Below are 15727 nucleotides of genomic sequence, written 5' to 3' on the forward strand. Positions count from 1 at the left end.
CCATCTGCTGGTGTAAATCACCTTCATTCACTGCAGTGTTTCGCAGCTTTTTATTGGTGCTTGACTAGGTGTGGTGGTGATGTCGTCATGAACCTTCTCTTAACTCCATCGGACATCTTTAGATCACTATCGCCTCACGTTCAGTGCTTCTATGTACATTCTCTATGTGCACCCAGTAAAAAACCCATCAAGGGCTCTAGTCCTGCTTGACGGTGTGGAAAGGCTTCAATCTCACACATCAGTGAAAGGAAAGAGGGAAAGATTGGGTGAAGGGCAGAAAGAGAGTTTGGATTGGGATTCATGCCACTACAATTATCCTGTGAGAGTAATTGCGTTTGGCAGCACTCTGTACGATCACAGAGCAAATTTGATTCCTGCGTGTATGTGAGAAAATTGTGCGAGCCGATACAGGTTGGTGAGGGACACTGAAATCATTTTACAAGTGCATTCTGTACTCATATTGGATCTGTGCAAGCACCTATCATCATGTTTCTAAACACGGCACTTACATTTCAACCCACACGTGTGAAGTAAAGCGCCCAGTCGAGCTCGGGATAAAATTATGAGAACATCTGAATAAAAAGGTAATCACTCATTAAAGCTCTCAGCACTGGTTAAGTAAAGAATATTTAATGGATGTTGATCTCAATTTTATGCACTATTTATTAGTTTATGTACATATAACCAGGGGGTGTTTGAGAAGGGAGGCAGTAATTCCTCAAAAAACTGAGATGAGAAAATAATTGAGTCAACAATAAAACTGAGTGCATATTATGAAATATGAGATGAAATCGTGTATAAAAGTAACACTGTCCAATAGCGACACATTCTCTTCAAGCTCATAGTATGCTGTGGATGTGAGGGAAGACACGTGAGAGCTGACTGGCTGATTACCAAGTCAATAATGCCCAGTTATCATGTTCCCTTCATCACTGATTTAATTTGATTTAGTCACTGTCATGATCATTTATAAATATGGTAAATGGAAGCTCAAACACGTCAAGCAAGCATGGTTGAGCTTCCGTTTACCATAGCTGGTGTGCTATAAGCGCATTGATCAATGTTTAAATGCAAATATAAGCCTAAATTAAATCTGTTAATCAAATCTGTTCAAAAGACTTGGATTAAACTGCTCGATTCATATGGATTTTATTAAAAATAATTTAATTTGGGTTTGACGATGAATGAAAGAACAACATGAGGCTGAGTAGTATCGGTGAATAAGTCACATGTTGTTATTATTATATAAAATACCAGTAAATAAAACTAAACGTACAAACTAGAGAGATTTATTGCTCTGCTGATTTTATCGGCTGATATGAGCCTGTCGCAGATATCTGCATCGGCGTATATGCCGCAGATATGCCACCGATATGAACATTTTCGGCACGCACTTGCACCACGGTTCATCTCAAATCTGACGACGCATCTATAATATAGTTTGTTGAAAACAGCAACATCTATAACAGACAGACAGAGTTCAGCTAATGTATATTTCAGTCGACAAATACACATTCTGGCTTCCCAATATGTTACAACAGCGATTATCAAAAAGCGTGGACAAAACAGTCGCTCTTTGTAATCTCGGTTCACTGCGAGTGCCGTACGTTCGAATATGAGCAGTCATTTATGTCATCGTTACCTGGTGTTGATATGGTCAGCATACGAGACATGAACAGCATACGTTGCTATCTGTGTTTAAACTAAACTCATTTAAACCTTGCTAATTTAAACATTCATGAGCAAGACGCGAAAGAGAACTCGTGCGCGCTGTGAGAAGATTTGTGTGTGCGTGTGCGCTCATCCGAAGTTTTCTAATACCGAGTTCTCATTCAAGTCTTGCACTTGAACGGAAAAATCCACACAAACATTGTCAACATGCCAATTTTGGCGAGTATCCTAGCAAACATAGTCAGTTATGTCTTAAGTGAACGTAACAGTCGAGAAATACAACGCATGTGTAGTATGAACTGGATCGTGCATTATGTCTTAAAGGGAAAGAAGCCTAATATTCCTGCTGTCTGTGTTTTTAATGTTAATCAAACAACAAATGACAAAGAAATCACTCACTGCTCTTGAATGAATAGCTTTTGTAACTTCAATAATGTTTTATCTTTACTTAATTTATACAGTGAAGATATGCAGTGTTATTTCATATTTCATATTCTAATTATGTAAACAAAGCTTTACTTGTGTCCCAGTTTCCACGCAAAACAGGAACCTTTACATGTGCAAAAATGTGTTTAGTGTACCATTGCAGTGACCGGCACAACACTACTGTACAACACACAATTTAAATTGAGCAATTGAATTTTTTTTACTGTTTGGTTGACTGCATTTTAGTTTGATGATGAATAGGCTGCAATATCAAGTAGGTAATGCTAGAACAGCTATGCAAAATATGGTACTGATGACAGAGGTTTCATTTTTGGGTGAACTATACCTTTAATTGTATAAATGTTTAATATATCCATCAGGAGATTTATGTCTTATTGAAATATTAATTTTGTAAAATACCTTAGCAGAAATATAAACATTGACAATTGTAGACATACAGCTAATAAAATTATAGAGCTAAAGGATTTGATAAAAAATATTTGAAATATTTGATTTTTGTCTGCAGCAAAATCTTGGCACAGTTTGAGACATTGGTGAGATCTTTTCTGAAACCCTAGACGATGGTACAGTATAATGTATGTAAAATTACTGAGGATTTTTTCTCTTCTGGGCTTGTAAGGCTTTAGTTACAAATTCTTCTCAACTTTCGGCACTTTGTGCTGTTTATGTGATGTTGTACCAGCAGACAAGTCTGACAAATATCCTCCGGATACATTCTGCACAGTGACAATGAGAAGAGTTGAGACAAAATGCCTATAAATGTTGAAGTGGGTAACAGCAGCAGCCTGGTTGTTTCACTTTGTTTATCTTGGCCGTTGTCTTCTTTTAACTGGATATGCCACTTAGAAGAGCGAACAAACATTATTTAGAGTTTCTGGAGGCAGGCCTATAACCAAAATATACAAAGAAATATACTTTAAATCAGCACATCATGTTTGTTATGGCCTGCATGACATGCTATTTCTGCATGTGAAAAAGCCAAGTAGTTTCTCAAATAGCTTCTGTCATTAGAGTCATCATGTAAGGGTCTTGCTGCAGAGACGTCATGCCATGTTTAATGTCCTGTAGTTCAAAGATTCAGCTCATGCAAGTTAATTAGCCGCTAATTAAGGTGAGAACATAGGGCTAATTAAGCATAGCATGCATGTGACTGAGTACAGGGGGGGTCAGATGGTACAGCAGGAAATGGAAATATGGAAAGATTTTTACAATAGTCAATAGTTAAAATACAGTAATCATGAAACTGTTTCCTTAATCTTACTGTGGTTGCACCACTACAGAAGTAATTAGGAGTGAGTTTTTTTTTCCTTTCGTTTTTTTTCTGTGATTGATTTTATTTTACTGATAGCCCAAAATCAAATGTAGGCTACATGTAGTTTGCTTGAAATAAGGTACTGAGCCTAGGTTTTTATCTTAAAAGTATTGTCTGATCCAGACAGAAAACTTACCATGAACATCAGCCCAGGCTAACTAGTCTTTCACTTATACACCTTTTGCATTTTCTCATTCCTACACAGCCCTCCTACACTGTAATAATAATAATAATAAAAAAATCTTTATAAATTAAAACAAAATAAAACAAACATTATTGGAGTAAGAAAATACTATTTCAGTCTTTCTACTAAATGTTCATATTGAATTGAATGTTTTACTTGCTATTTCTTTGTAATTAATTGTAAGGTTTACTAGCCATTTTTGAGTGAAAATTGTTTATACACCATTTCTTTTAGTGTATAGCCCCTTCTGTTTGTCCTGATGCTCAACATGTTGACTTTGCTTTGAATTCCATCAATCTTTATGCTTTGAAGATCAGTCAGGGTTACGTAAGAGGAAGAAATAGCATATTAATTTCCTCTTGGAGAACTAGTGCTGAAGTTGTAATTAAGTGTGCTCAGTTAACCTCTCGGGAGATAAGTGAGCGTCCTTTTTCATCAGTGTCTTTTTCTGTCTCTCTGCTCTCTGGCAGTAAGCTTTAAATAAAGACGTGTTGTTGTTATGCAGGATTTTAAAAGTATAAAAAATGTATGAATCACTTTGCCCTCATCATTGGGTTAAAACCTCACTGTGTGACGTTTTTGTCAAAATAGGAGAATAATTTGTTCTTCGGCCATTATGTAGACTATCAGTCACAATGTAATCTCATATTCTGATTCTTTTCAATTTAACAAAACATGTTAATGACAACTCTCCGAATAGTTTTAGCATGTTATTGAATATGACAATGTTAATGTATTGGGTCTTGGCAGACTACATCTGCTATGTACGATGCTGCTGCTGCTGATTATTATTGCTGCGGCTGCAGAGCAAGTATGGACTTGCTACTGCTAATAGATGCACAGACACGCTGCTGTGAGTTTGTAAGATATGCTGCTGCTGCTGCATAAATATACGTACATAAATCCCATAGCAGATCTAGGCAGGTGGAGGGTTTCAGATGAACTCTGATAGGACTAGCTTACAGCAGGACTAGCTTACAGCAAACAATAAACCAGACTATTTAAATGTTGAGCGGGCAATCTCATTGGCTGCAGGCTGCATCAGCTTATGTCATGTGGTAATGATTAGGGCCTGGACAATACATCGATTCGCGATACAAAGAATCTGGAGTGATTCTGATATTTTCAGATGTATCGCGATTTTGTCTCAAATCAATTCTGAATTAGTTTTTTAACAGCAGATGCCACTACGTGCTTTAGAAACACTCGTACTTTGCTTGCTTCTAGTTCCTTTACACACTCAACTTAAACCTAACCTGGGCTATGTTTACATTAATCTCGAGTCATAAAAGCATTCTGAACCAAGGTGCAAGTATATTTAACCACTTACATGACTCAGGCCTAGTCCACACTACTACTAAGAGTTTTTCCTTCTTCGTTTAAAAAAAAAAAAAATCGCGTCCACACAAGCATGGTTTTAAAAAAAATCTCCGTCCACGTGAAAATGCAAAAACACGCTATGAAGCGCTGTCAAAAGCCACGTTGGCCAATCAGAAGCCTTTAAAAAAAAGTTTATTACCGGTTCCGGTAGGCTAACAACATTGTCATTTTATTAAGCATTTTATTACTATTATTATTATTATTAATTCCATAAACCAGAACAATACAATGAGACATATTCATTCAAAGTAAAAAAAAAAACATTGTCATAAGCAGTGACCTGCGTAGTATTGCATTCTGACACCTCTGTTCCGCAGTATAATAGGAGAACTGTGCATGTATCTGTATACATGTTATAAGCCCTGTTAGCACAGTTATTAGCAGCAACATTTTGGCTATGTCCTTCATTGCACAGACTTGCCTCACACAAACAAAGGAGATAACAGCGCGCTCTCCGATGTCACTGGCCAAAATCTCTGGTTTCACCATCTACACGACAACGCTGCAACCGGAGTTTCTAAAAATCTTCACCCATAGCAGGAGTTTTCAAAAAAGTTCGGTTTCAGTGACCGGATACTGCGTTTGCGTATGGACGAATGGCCAAACCGCATAGAAAAAGTTGCGGTTTTGAAAATACCTGTGTTCACGCGATTGCTGTCCAGCACTCTTCTTCATGAGCATTTGAGTGTGAGGTTAAAAACTAGCCTAGAGTGCCATCTGCTGTTAAAACTAAGCTCAGAATTGATTCAAGAGAGAAAATATCAGAATCGAACTCGATCGCTAATCGAGAATCGATGTATTGTCCCAGCCCTAGTAATGATGTGATTGCTTGAATATTGCATGTAAAGGACCTATCAGCTTGCACAGAGTTTCATGACTGAAGTTAAATAGATATTTCAACAGTCTATATGTAATATGTAAACAAATTTTTCTGAGCAGTCAAAACTAACTCTGGTCAGTTACTATAGCGCTAACTGTATTAGCGTCTACAATAAAAGATGATAATGTTCTGTTTATTATTAAATGCCTGAGTTCTTTAAAGTCAGTGGATTCTGATTGACTGACAATGCTTTAATCGTTGATCAGCTTAAAAAACATTCTGAAAGTGATTCCAATGACATCCTTGGTGTGTACTTTCCTATTCTCATAGAATTAGAACAATTATTAATAATTTATTGTTATCATTATGTTTATCATTCTTGGTGTGAACGGTCCTTTAGTCTACAGATGCTGCGGCACTACCATAAACTAAAAGAGTAAAAACATTGTTCGTTTTATCAACGCATGCCATCATGTTCTTTCTCTTGGGTGTCCAGTATAATTTGCAGACGCAAAAACATATTAGTGTTGTAATGAATTAATTGTAATGATTACGAGATTGCAGCCCTTTGATTGCAGATCTAGTGTACGGTTGCTTCGTAGGATGTCTCCACCTTTCTGCTACCGTAGTATGCAAATATATAAAAAGATATGTAAATTGTATCAGTTTTTATTTATGTATCTTTTTCTCCCCTCCCTCCTTTCCGCATCTCTCTCTCTCTCCTTTTCTCTTGCTCTCACTTACTTCCTCTATCTGTATCTCTTGTTCTTCTCCCCTCCCTCTGTCTCTCTCTCTGCCAGCCGCCACCAACTTGGACTCGGAGAGCAAACGAACGGCCCACTTCCAATCGTCATGGCAACAGCATGTGAATGTGTTCGGCTCGTGGAGTAGGCCGGAGTGTGTGCAGGAACTGCACCAGGAGGCTCAGCTGAACCTACAGAGTCTGCTTCAAGGTAGGAGAGTCAGCTGCAGGCGCTTCGTCTGTGTGTTTCGGTGCCACGAGAGGTTGTGTAGCCTAATCGTCTCTGCCTGCCTGGAACTGCCTATCATGTGTTTTCGTTTTGTTTTTGTGGGTGTGTGTTTTGCTTTACCTTGCATGCGTGCTGTCTGTGAATATCCTCCACGTCCATTCCCATTCTGTGTTTCCCAGTGCGTGTGAGAGGCACTATTTGTTTTTCTTTTCCTCTGAGCATCCTCATGTTTTCCCTCCCCTCGTCTCCTATCATTCCCCCTCTATTTCTGACTCATACTTTGTTCTTCTTTATGATCCATTAGATTAATTTCCATTTGTAGAGAATACACACAGTCTCCCTTTCTCTTTTTGCTTTTTTCCTTCGCTGAATGAATATATCAATGCTCGTGACTCCTGTCGCTCTGCGTGTGTGACTGTACATGGTTGAATTTCCCTCTTTTATCTCTTTCTTGCTTGATGTCAGCTATTAATATATATTTGTGAGATATGAGATGCTATTCTGGTTTAAGCTCCACATCAGATCGACTGGGCAGCTGTTGCTTAAACAACAGTGAGTGGGTGGTCAGTGTTTACGAATGTGTGGCACTGTGCTATGTGCATAAACAGCAATTTGCCATTGCATATACCTGTCTGCCATTCAAGGATGTAGCCAAATATCAAGACTGGGTGGAGCAAGAAAAGTTTAAGAATCTGTTGTTTGACTAAGAAACCCGTTGATTGACTATTAATCTGAATATTGGGTGAGACGTGTTCCCCTCAATGTCTATAGTGGGTACGGCCTGACAGAATATCTGCTATAGATATTTATTCCTTGCAGCTTTGAGAAAATTTGCACAAAATGTTGTAAACATAGGACTTGTTTTGGAAAGCTCAGTTAGTTGCAAAAGAAAGTCATGTTTTATCTAAAGGCTAACTGCCAGCTAATCTTGTTGACTATGAATATGTGCCAATGATACATTTGTGTATTGGAATAGTTGGTTGCTTTGATCTTTTTGTTGCATGTTCATCTATTTATAATTTCCTAAAAATGATTATATTATAATTCTTTTTTTTTCTTCATAATAGAAAAATATTATGGCTATCATCACAATATTTGATGGGAAAACAACACTGTGTCCTGTCCTTATTTTTCGCTGTCATACTCATATTACAGGGGTTCTCAAAGTCCGGACTCCGGTCCGGGTCCGGACCCGGAGGGAATTCAATCCGGACCCACCTCCATTTTGTATTTCAAGAGCACTAATTGTGTGTAAAGGATTAAAAGTGTGGATTTCCTACTTTGATAAACGCATGTTAATTTTGTAAATCACTTGTTTAGTTTTTTTTAATGTATTTTTGGAGATGGTCCGAAATGAAAGCGAAGGCGAGATATTTAAAGTTTTCCTGCATGACTATAGCCATTTTTCCACCGTCAGGCCGAACGGTTCTTAGAATGGTAAGGAACAGTTCCAGTTGTGTTTCCACTGGAGCCTGGTATGGCACGGCACGATTACAAACCGTTCTCGGCCTGGAAATCTCGGCATGGTTGTCTAACCGTACTGAATCGTGCTGGTAGAATCTGTGAAGTGACGTCGCCACACAGGATTGGTCACTTGTCTGTTGCCTGGCTACCAGTTTCTCTGTAGCTGGCTAAGCGCTCTATTTGAGCGACGTAAACACAAATTAATAATAAAATTAAAAGAATTATCTGATCACCCTCCGTAACGCGGTCGTTATTTACATCTCATATCATCAGTAAACCATTGCGTTACCAAGGCAACGGAACCGTTTCAAATTTCACCGTTTCAGCTTTCAAATTGTGTAATTTTTTAAGAAATTTAAACAATAAAATAAATACCGTTTTGTGGCTCTTTAATGTGTCATGACAGATCGCTGTAGTGCCTCAGCTCAAGCGACTCATAACCCGATCATCTCTTCATACTAGTTCATTTATAGCATCAAATAAACATGAATGAACATGAGAAGGAATGTTGTTTCAAATGCGGAAAGACGTCACACACCATTTTTCAAGTTCAAGTCCACCGAGGTTAATCTTCTAACTCCTGACTGCTTTGTCGGACAAAATGGCGGATTTGGCGTTATGATTGGTTAGATCGCTTGTCAATCAAACTCCCGGCGAAGGGTCAATTCTCGGCCCGGTTGTCACATTGCCACTCAGGACTGGTCACTTGTATGTTGCCTGGCTACCAGTTTCTCTGTAGCTGACTGCGCTCTATTTGAGCGATGTAAACAAAAGCGCCTTTTTTTGCCTACCTGTTGTTGTGTTTTGTTCATAAAAAATGAATAAAATTGTTCTGCCACTTTTGCACTTATTAATATATTTTGAATGCAAAAGGCACTTTATTTTTTCAAAAAATAAGTGTTGATTTGTTATGCATGTTTATTAAAAACAAGTTTTGTAATAACCAATTGTTCCGGACCTTTGACATTGATAGACTTTGAGAACCCCTGTCATATTATGTTTGCAAACTAAGAGGCCCAGCAACATTGAAGAGATCAGGCATCCATCGTGCTTAAGCTAATCAGCAATATTGTAAATATACCCCCTCCCCCATGGTTATAAATGATTTGTGTTCAGTTATGAATGAGAAACAAAGACCAAATGGAAAATAGACCAGACACAAACTGCCCAAATTGACAAGAAAAGGGGCATTGTTGCTCTTGACCTCTTCCATTCCTCTACTGCATACACAAGACAAGGAGTGACCCATATTTAATAAATGGTTGGTTTTCAGTGAGCATCTTGTTAGGCGATGCTTTGAGGTCATTCACTGCCACTCATACACGCTTGAGTGATTGGCATCTTGTCTAGGGAAGCCATTTGACTGGCTGATAAGAATGGAGATTTTTGAGTCCCATTAGTTTTACTGACTGGCCCAAGATCAGGTCAGGGGAGGGGAGGGTGTGTTTGAAATAGCTTCTCACACACATATACACACACTCACTCATTCTCACTGTTGCTTCTACTCCATAATCTTTGAAGTTTTGATATCAGCCTTTGAAGCCTACCCTTTCACAGAGGCTTGTGTGATCCAACCACTGTTTTGGTGAGTTTTGGTCTAGTTTACTTTCTTCTCTCTTGGTTGGAACTTACTTTAGTATGACTTTCCGTGAATGCGTAGCTGCATCCATTGTATTTCTAACATTGTGCAAATATTTAAAATAACATGATCAACTTTTCTGAACTGTTTAAGATCACAATACCGTTCAAAAGTTAGGGGATAATAGGAGTTTTTAATGTTTTTGAAAGAAATCTCTTATGCTTACCAAGGCTTAATTTACTTAAAAATATAGTAAAAACTGTAATATTGTGAAATATTATTACAATTTAAAATAACTGTTTTCTATTTTAATATATTTTAAAATGTAATTTATTGCTGTGATGGCAAAGCTGAATTTTCAGCATCATTACTCCAGTCCTCAGTGTCACATTATCCTTCAGAAATCATTCTAATATGCTGATTTGATTGAAGAAACATTTATTATTATTATTATCAGTGTTGAAAACAGTTGTGCAGCTTAATATTTTTTGGAAACCATGATAGTTTTTTTTAGGATTCTTTGATTAAATAGAAAGTTAAAAAGAACAGTATTTATTTGAAATATTGTTTTTGTAACAATGCAGAAGTCTTTACTGTCAATTTGATTAATGTAATGCATCCTTGCTGAATAAAAATATTATTTAAAAAAATCATATTGACCCCAAACTTGAATGGTAGTGTATATACAGTGGGAAAGTTATTGCTTTTATATAGCAGAGCGTTTGGAAAAGTGAGGATAGTTATGTATATTAAAGAGGATTTTTGGTGTGTGGTTTGTGTGTTGAATGCTTTGCATGTTGGCCTGTGTTTGCAAAAGTTGGTCTTGATTCAACTGCAGGAAACTAATAGTCATAACGCATTCCAAAACACAACCATCTTTTTTATATTTCACTTTGCTTTCCATGGGATTTTACACATCAGATTACATAGTTTGGTCCATTCATCTTTGCAGTGCATTCAGTGTTTCCTTGAGTAACTTGAGGTCTAAGGCTAACTGCAGGATTGTCTTTCTGTGTATTTCATTAGTGTGGCTATTTGAAAGCCATCTGGTCAAGTATCATTCCTGGAACAGAAGTGTCTCCATTCAACATGATGAATAAAATGCCAACACATATTCGAAAGTTGCGCATGTGGCAGTGCACAGCTGTAGGAAGCAGTTTTGCTGCAGTCTCACTCTTATTTTAGTGGAGGTTTAGGATTTCAGCTGTGTGCTCTGTTCAGCTCTGTCCCAGCATGTGAAGAGGACTCCACTCAACGAGGCTAAACTTGGGGCTTGGGGCTATTGTTGACTCCGGAGGTATGCCATTGTCTTAGACAGCCCGCCATTGCTAGGCAACCCCAAGTCTAAGAGTGCGGCATCCCACTTCGGAAAAAGAGGGAGCAACCCCCCCCCAAAACACCATCACACACACAGACCATATTATTGAGGACTATTATTGATATACTGAATGTTAACATTAACAATTTATAGAGTACAACGGGGCTAAAGGCACACCTTAAGAAAAATGGCTTTTCACTACTACCATAGTGTATCATTGCAGGGAAAAAAAACATTTTATTTGAACATTGATGGAGCAACAGATGATTATATGATTATATGGTGATTATCTCTAAGGTGGACACCCTACTTGATATTTACCATCTGAATCTAACCATGTCTTGTCAACAAATGGAACATTTACTCTTACTTTACCCCTCAACATAACCCTCACAGAATCCTGTTATCATTTTTAGATTTAAAGCAAAACATGATGTGGGGTGATTTATGAGCCCCAAAGTAGTGAAGACAACTTATATGTCCTCCCAAGCCAGTAGGCCCTATTTGACATTTGAAGACATTTTTGAAAACTCGGCTCTAACAAGTATAGCCAAACCAGTACACAGTTACGGTAAAGGATAGAGACTTGGATAAGTGAAGTGTTTTTGTGTGTGTGTTTTTGAGTGTATAGTGGGAGGGGTTAAAGAGAATGTTTTGGGGGATTAAAATGGCTACAAGAATGGGGTGGGGTCTTGTGAGGGGAGTCCTTGGAATGAATGCAATGGTAATCATTCTGTTTACAAGAGCCCTAGGGAACATTTCTGACAAAGAGGGAGAAAGATTTCATTAATTGATTTCAGCATTTCTTAGTGCTGTTGCTACCTTTAAAACCAGCATGTTGTGTCTGTGTCTACTCAGATTTTGAGGAGCAGTTGTATGATAACAGAGTGACAGGACAGACATTCAGACACCCTTCCTCTCAAAGCTCGGAGGACACATCAACCACTCTCAGCCGATCCCCTTCCTCACTCAACAACAAGAAGACGGAATTCGTCTTTGTGGTAACTACTTGTATGCTTTCTTATGCTTTCTCTTACACTAATGAAAGTAGTAACTTTGGGTTTTATTGAGCATTTTGATGTCACTAGATTCTGATTGTGTGCCACCAACAAACTCATTTGTTTGCTGTAAAGCATTAATGTTTTGTATAAAGTTTGCAAATCTAATTAGATGTGGTTTGTCCCCTCAAAGAAAACAGCTACAAGCTTCTCTGTGTTGGTAAAAACTCAATGTTTGAATAGTGTCCAATGTTCAGTGTTTGAATATTATTAATATGAATGGAATAATCATTCACTAGTATCAGAGTCCAATTTAACATTTACCAGTTCTGCTATACATGCAGATTTATGCTTTATACTTAAGTATATTATACTTAATAAACCTATATATACAGTATCTCACGGAAGTGAGTACACCCCTCGCATTTTTGTAAATATTTTATTATATCTCTTCATGTGACAACACTGAAGAAATGACACTTTGCTACAATGTAAAGTAGTAAGTGTACAGCTTGTATAACAGTGTAAATTTGCTGTCCCCTCAAAATAACTCAACACACAGCCATTAATGTCTAAACCGCTGGCCACAAAAGTGAGTACACCCCTAAGTGAAAATGTCCAAATTGGGCCCAATTAGCCATTTTCTCTCCCCGGTGTCATGTGACTCGTTAGTGTTACAGGTGTGAATGGGGAGCAGGTGTGTTAAATTTGGTGTTATCGCTCTCACTCTCTCATACTGGTCACTGGAAGTTCAACGTGGCACCTCATGGCAAAGAACTCTCTGAGGATCTGAAAAAAAAATTGTTGCTCTACATAAAGATGGCGTGGGCTATAAGAAGATTGCCAAGACCCTGAAACTGAGCTGCAGCACGGTGGCCAAGACCATACAGCAGTTTAACAGGACAGGTTCCACTCAGAACAGGCCTCGCCATGGTCGACCAAAGAAGTTGAGTGCACATGCTCAGCGTCATATCCAGAGGTTGTGTTTGGGAAATAGACGTATGAGTGCTGCCAGCATTGCTGCAGAGGTTGAAGGGGTGGGGGGTCAGCCTGTCGGTGCTCAGACCATACGCCGCACACTGCATCAAATTGGTCTGCATGGCTGTTGTCCCAGAAGGAAGCCTCTTCTAAAGATAATGCACAAGAAAGCCCGCAAACAGTTTGCTGAAGACAAGCAGACTAAGAACATGGATTACTGGAACCATGTCCTGTGGTCTGATGAGACCAAGATAAACTTATTTGGTTCAGATGGTGTCAAGCGTGTGTGGCGGCAACCAGGTGAGGAGTACAAAGACAAGTGTGTCTTGCCTACAGTCAAGCATGGTGGTGGGAGTGTCATGGTCTATGGCTGCATGAGTGCTGCCGGCACTGGGGAGCTACAGTTCATTGGGGGAACCATGAATGAGCAGAGCATGATCCCTTCCCTTCGGAGACTGGGCCGCAGGGCAGTATTCCAACATGATAATGACCCCAAACACACCTCCAAGATGACCACTGCCTTGCTAAAGAAGCTGAGGGTAAAGGTGATGGACTGGCCAACCATCTCCAGACCTAAACCCTATTGAGTGTCTCTGGGGCATCCTTAAACAGAAGGTGAAGGAGCGCAAGGTCTCTAACATCCACCAGCTCCGTGATGTCGTCATGGAGGAGTGGAAGAGGACTCCAGTGGCAACCTGTGAAGCTCTGGTGAACTCCATGCCCAAGAGGGTTAAGGCAGCGCTGGAAAATAATGGTGGCCACACAAAATATTGACACTTTGGGCCCAATTTGGACATTTTCACTTAGGGGTGTACTCACTTTTGTGGTCAGCGGTTTAGACATTAATGGCTGTGTGTTGAGTTATTTTGAGGGGACAGCAAATACACTGTTTTACAAGCTGTACACTCACTACTTTACATTGTAGCAAAGTGTCATTTCTTCAGTGTTGTCACATGAAAAGATACAATAAAATATTTACAAAAATGTGAGGGGTGTACTCACATACTGTGTGTGTATATAATATATATATATATATATATATACAAACAAACAATTACATACCTACCATATATACCTCATATTCAGAAATGGTTAAGCATTTGAAATATTATATAATTCATTACAAATACAAATTCTTTCTCTCTTTAGCCTGCAAATAAGCAGGTGTGTGAGGATGAGACTACAACTTTAGGGGTTCGGGCACAGGACCCGACCCCCTGCGGTTCAGAGAAGTCCCTTCTAGGCTGGAATGCCTCACTGAGTCCACCTGTTGCAGAGAAACCTCGCTGGTACCTGGGCCGACATACTCCCGCTCACCTTGTACCCATTGAGATCACAGGTAAAGGTGACTTGGCATACTGTCATGTTGAGTATATCGGTATATGTTTTAAAAGTCTTTTTAGAGTCTAACAAATCCGGCCTGTTTGGAGGTGTCATTGATGTGTAGTTTATGTTCATAACTTTATCGCTAAAGGTTTTAGAACATTTTCTCAATTTATTAGCTGTATTAAAGTTTGCTTTTTTAATGGAATGAGGGAATATTATGGAGTGAGAATTTTTATTGTGTACAGCTGGTGTTCTGTACAATTTGGGAAAGAAACTCAAGCATGACATAGACTGAACAACAGTGTCTCCCCACTAAGAAAGTCCTAGGTCACTTGAAAATGTTCTGGATGTTTTTGGTCTTGCAAATCATATTATCATCAACATCATCACAGACAACCCCATTTCTTAGTTCTTATGCTCTTTTTCCTAAGAGTTTACACATCAGATAAGATTTCTTGCATTCATATTTTATATGTACTTAAAATGTTAAAGCATTTGCTCCTTTCTCAAACTTTCACACTATTTTTTTAAAAGCTCTTGTTGTAGTGGTGCTCTTGCTCTCCTTCCCTCTTTCTCTGTCTCAGCTGTCCCACACCCATCTCTCTAAATCTCCCTCTTGACTACCTTCCTGTTCCCCTCTCTGGCCTGGACACAGTGGAGAGGTGGTTGGATCCATAAACACAGATAATGCTGTGCTTAGGCAGCCTGGAGTCTGATTCCCAAAGTGGTGCTGTTCTTCACCCGCTAAAGATAATGAACAGGTAGCTGTTGCCATGGCAACATGCAGCTCTCCCTCCTTTGCTTAGCTAGGAGGTGCAGAAAAAGCTGCATAGAGTGAGAGACAGACAGAAAATGAGTGAGAGAGAGAACTGTAGCGGAGGGGTGGGAGCAACAGGGATGGAGGAAGAAAGATTTTTTTTCACCTCCTTTTTGTTGGTATTTTCATGAATGAAGCCAACTCACACGTTGGGAGCCAATAAGGTTTCATTAGGTTTTTTCGGGGAGCTGTTTTCTGAGAGACAAAGGGGTATCCATGTAAAAAACATAGTTAGAACTGGGCTTAATTAGCACTTTATGTTCAGTTCCTTTCATCACTGTGGAATGGTGGACCATTTATCACAGCACTCCCTCCTGCACCGGGTTTAAAATGATTAAACACCCAGTCCGATGCAGTTCTTGAAAACACATCAGCATTGTATTATCCCACAGAAAGGAAAGAAAGTTACATAGATCTGCCACTGGGTAGTCCTTAGTAAATACCCAGCTCTTGTTTTGATGT

The 15727-nt window shown here is 38.9% G+C and overlaps 1 protein-coding gene across 7 annotated transcripts in view; it reads left to right on the top strand.

Annotated features, from left to right (window-relative positions):
* Positions 1-15727, top strand: part of nhsl2 (NHS-like 2) — an 83743-nt gene that overhangs the window by 60016 nt on the left and 8000 nt on the right. For all 7 annotated transcript variants that reach the window (XM_051898944.1, XM_051898936.1, XM_051898937.1 and 4 more), the window contains 3 exons: positions 6615-6767; positions 12005-12147; positions 14272-14461. In XM_051898944.1, coding sequence (XP_051754904.1) covers positions 6615-6767; positions 12005-12147; positions 14272-14461 — 486 coding nt within the window. The remainder of the gene's footprint in view (positions 1-6614; positions 6768-12004; positions 12148-14271; positions 14462-15727) is intronic.

The sequence above is a fragment of the Ctenopharyngodon idella genome, chromosome 7, assembly GCF_019924925.1.
Source record: "Ctenopharyngodon idella isolate HZGC_01 chromosome 7, HZGC01, whole genome shotgun sequence".
NCBI classification, from domain to species: Eukaryota; Metazoa; Chordata; class Actinopteri; order Cypriniformes; family Xenocyprididae; genus Ctenopharyngodon; species Ctenopharyngodon idella.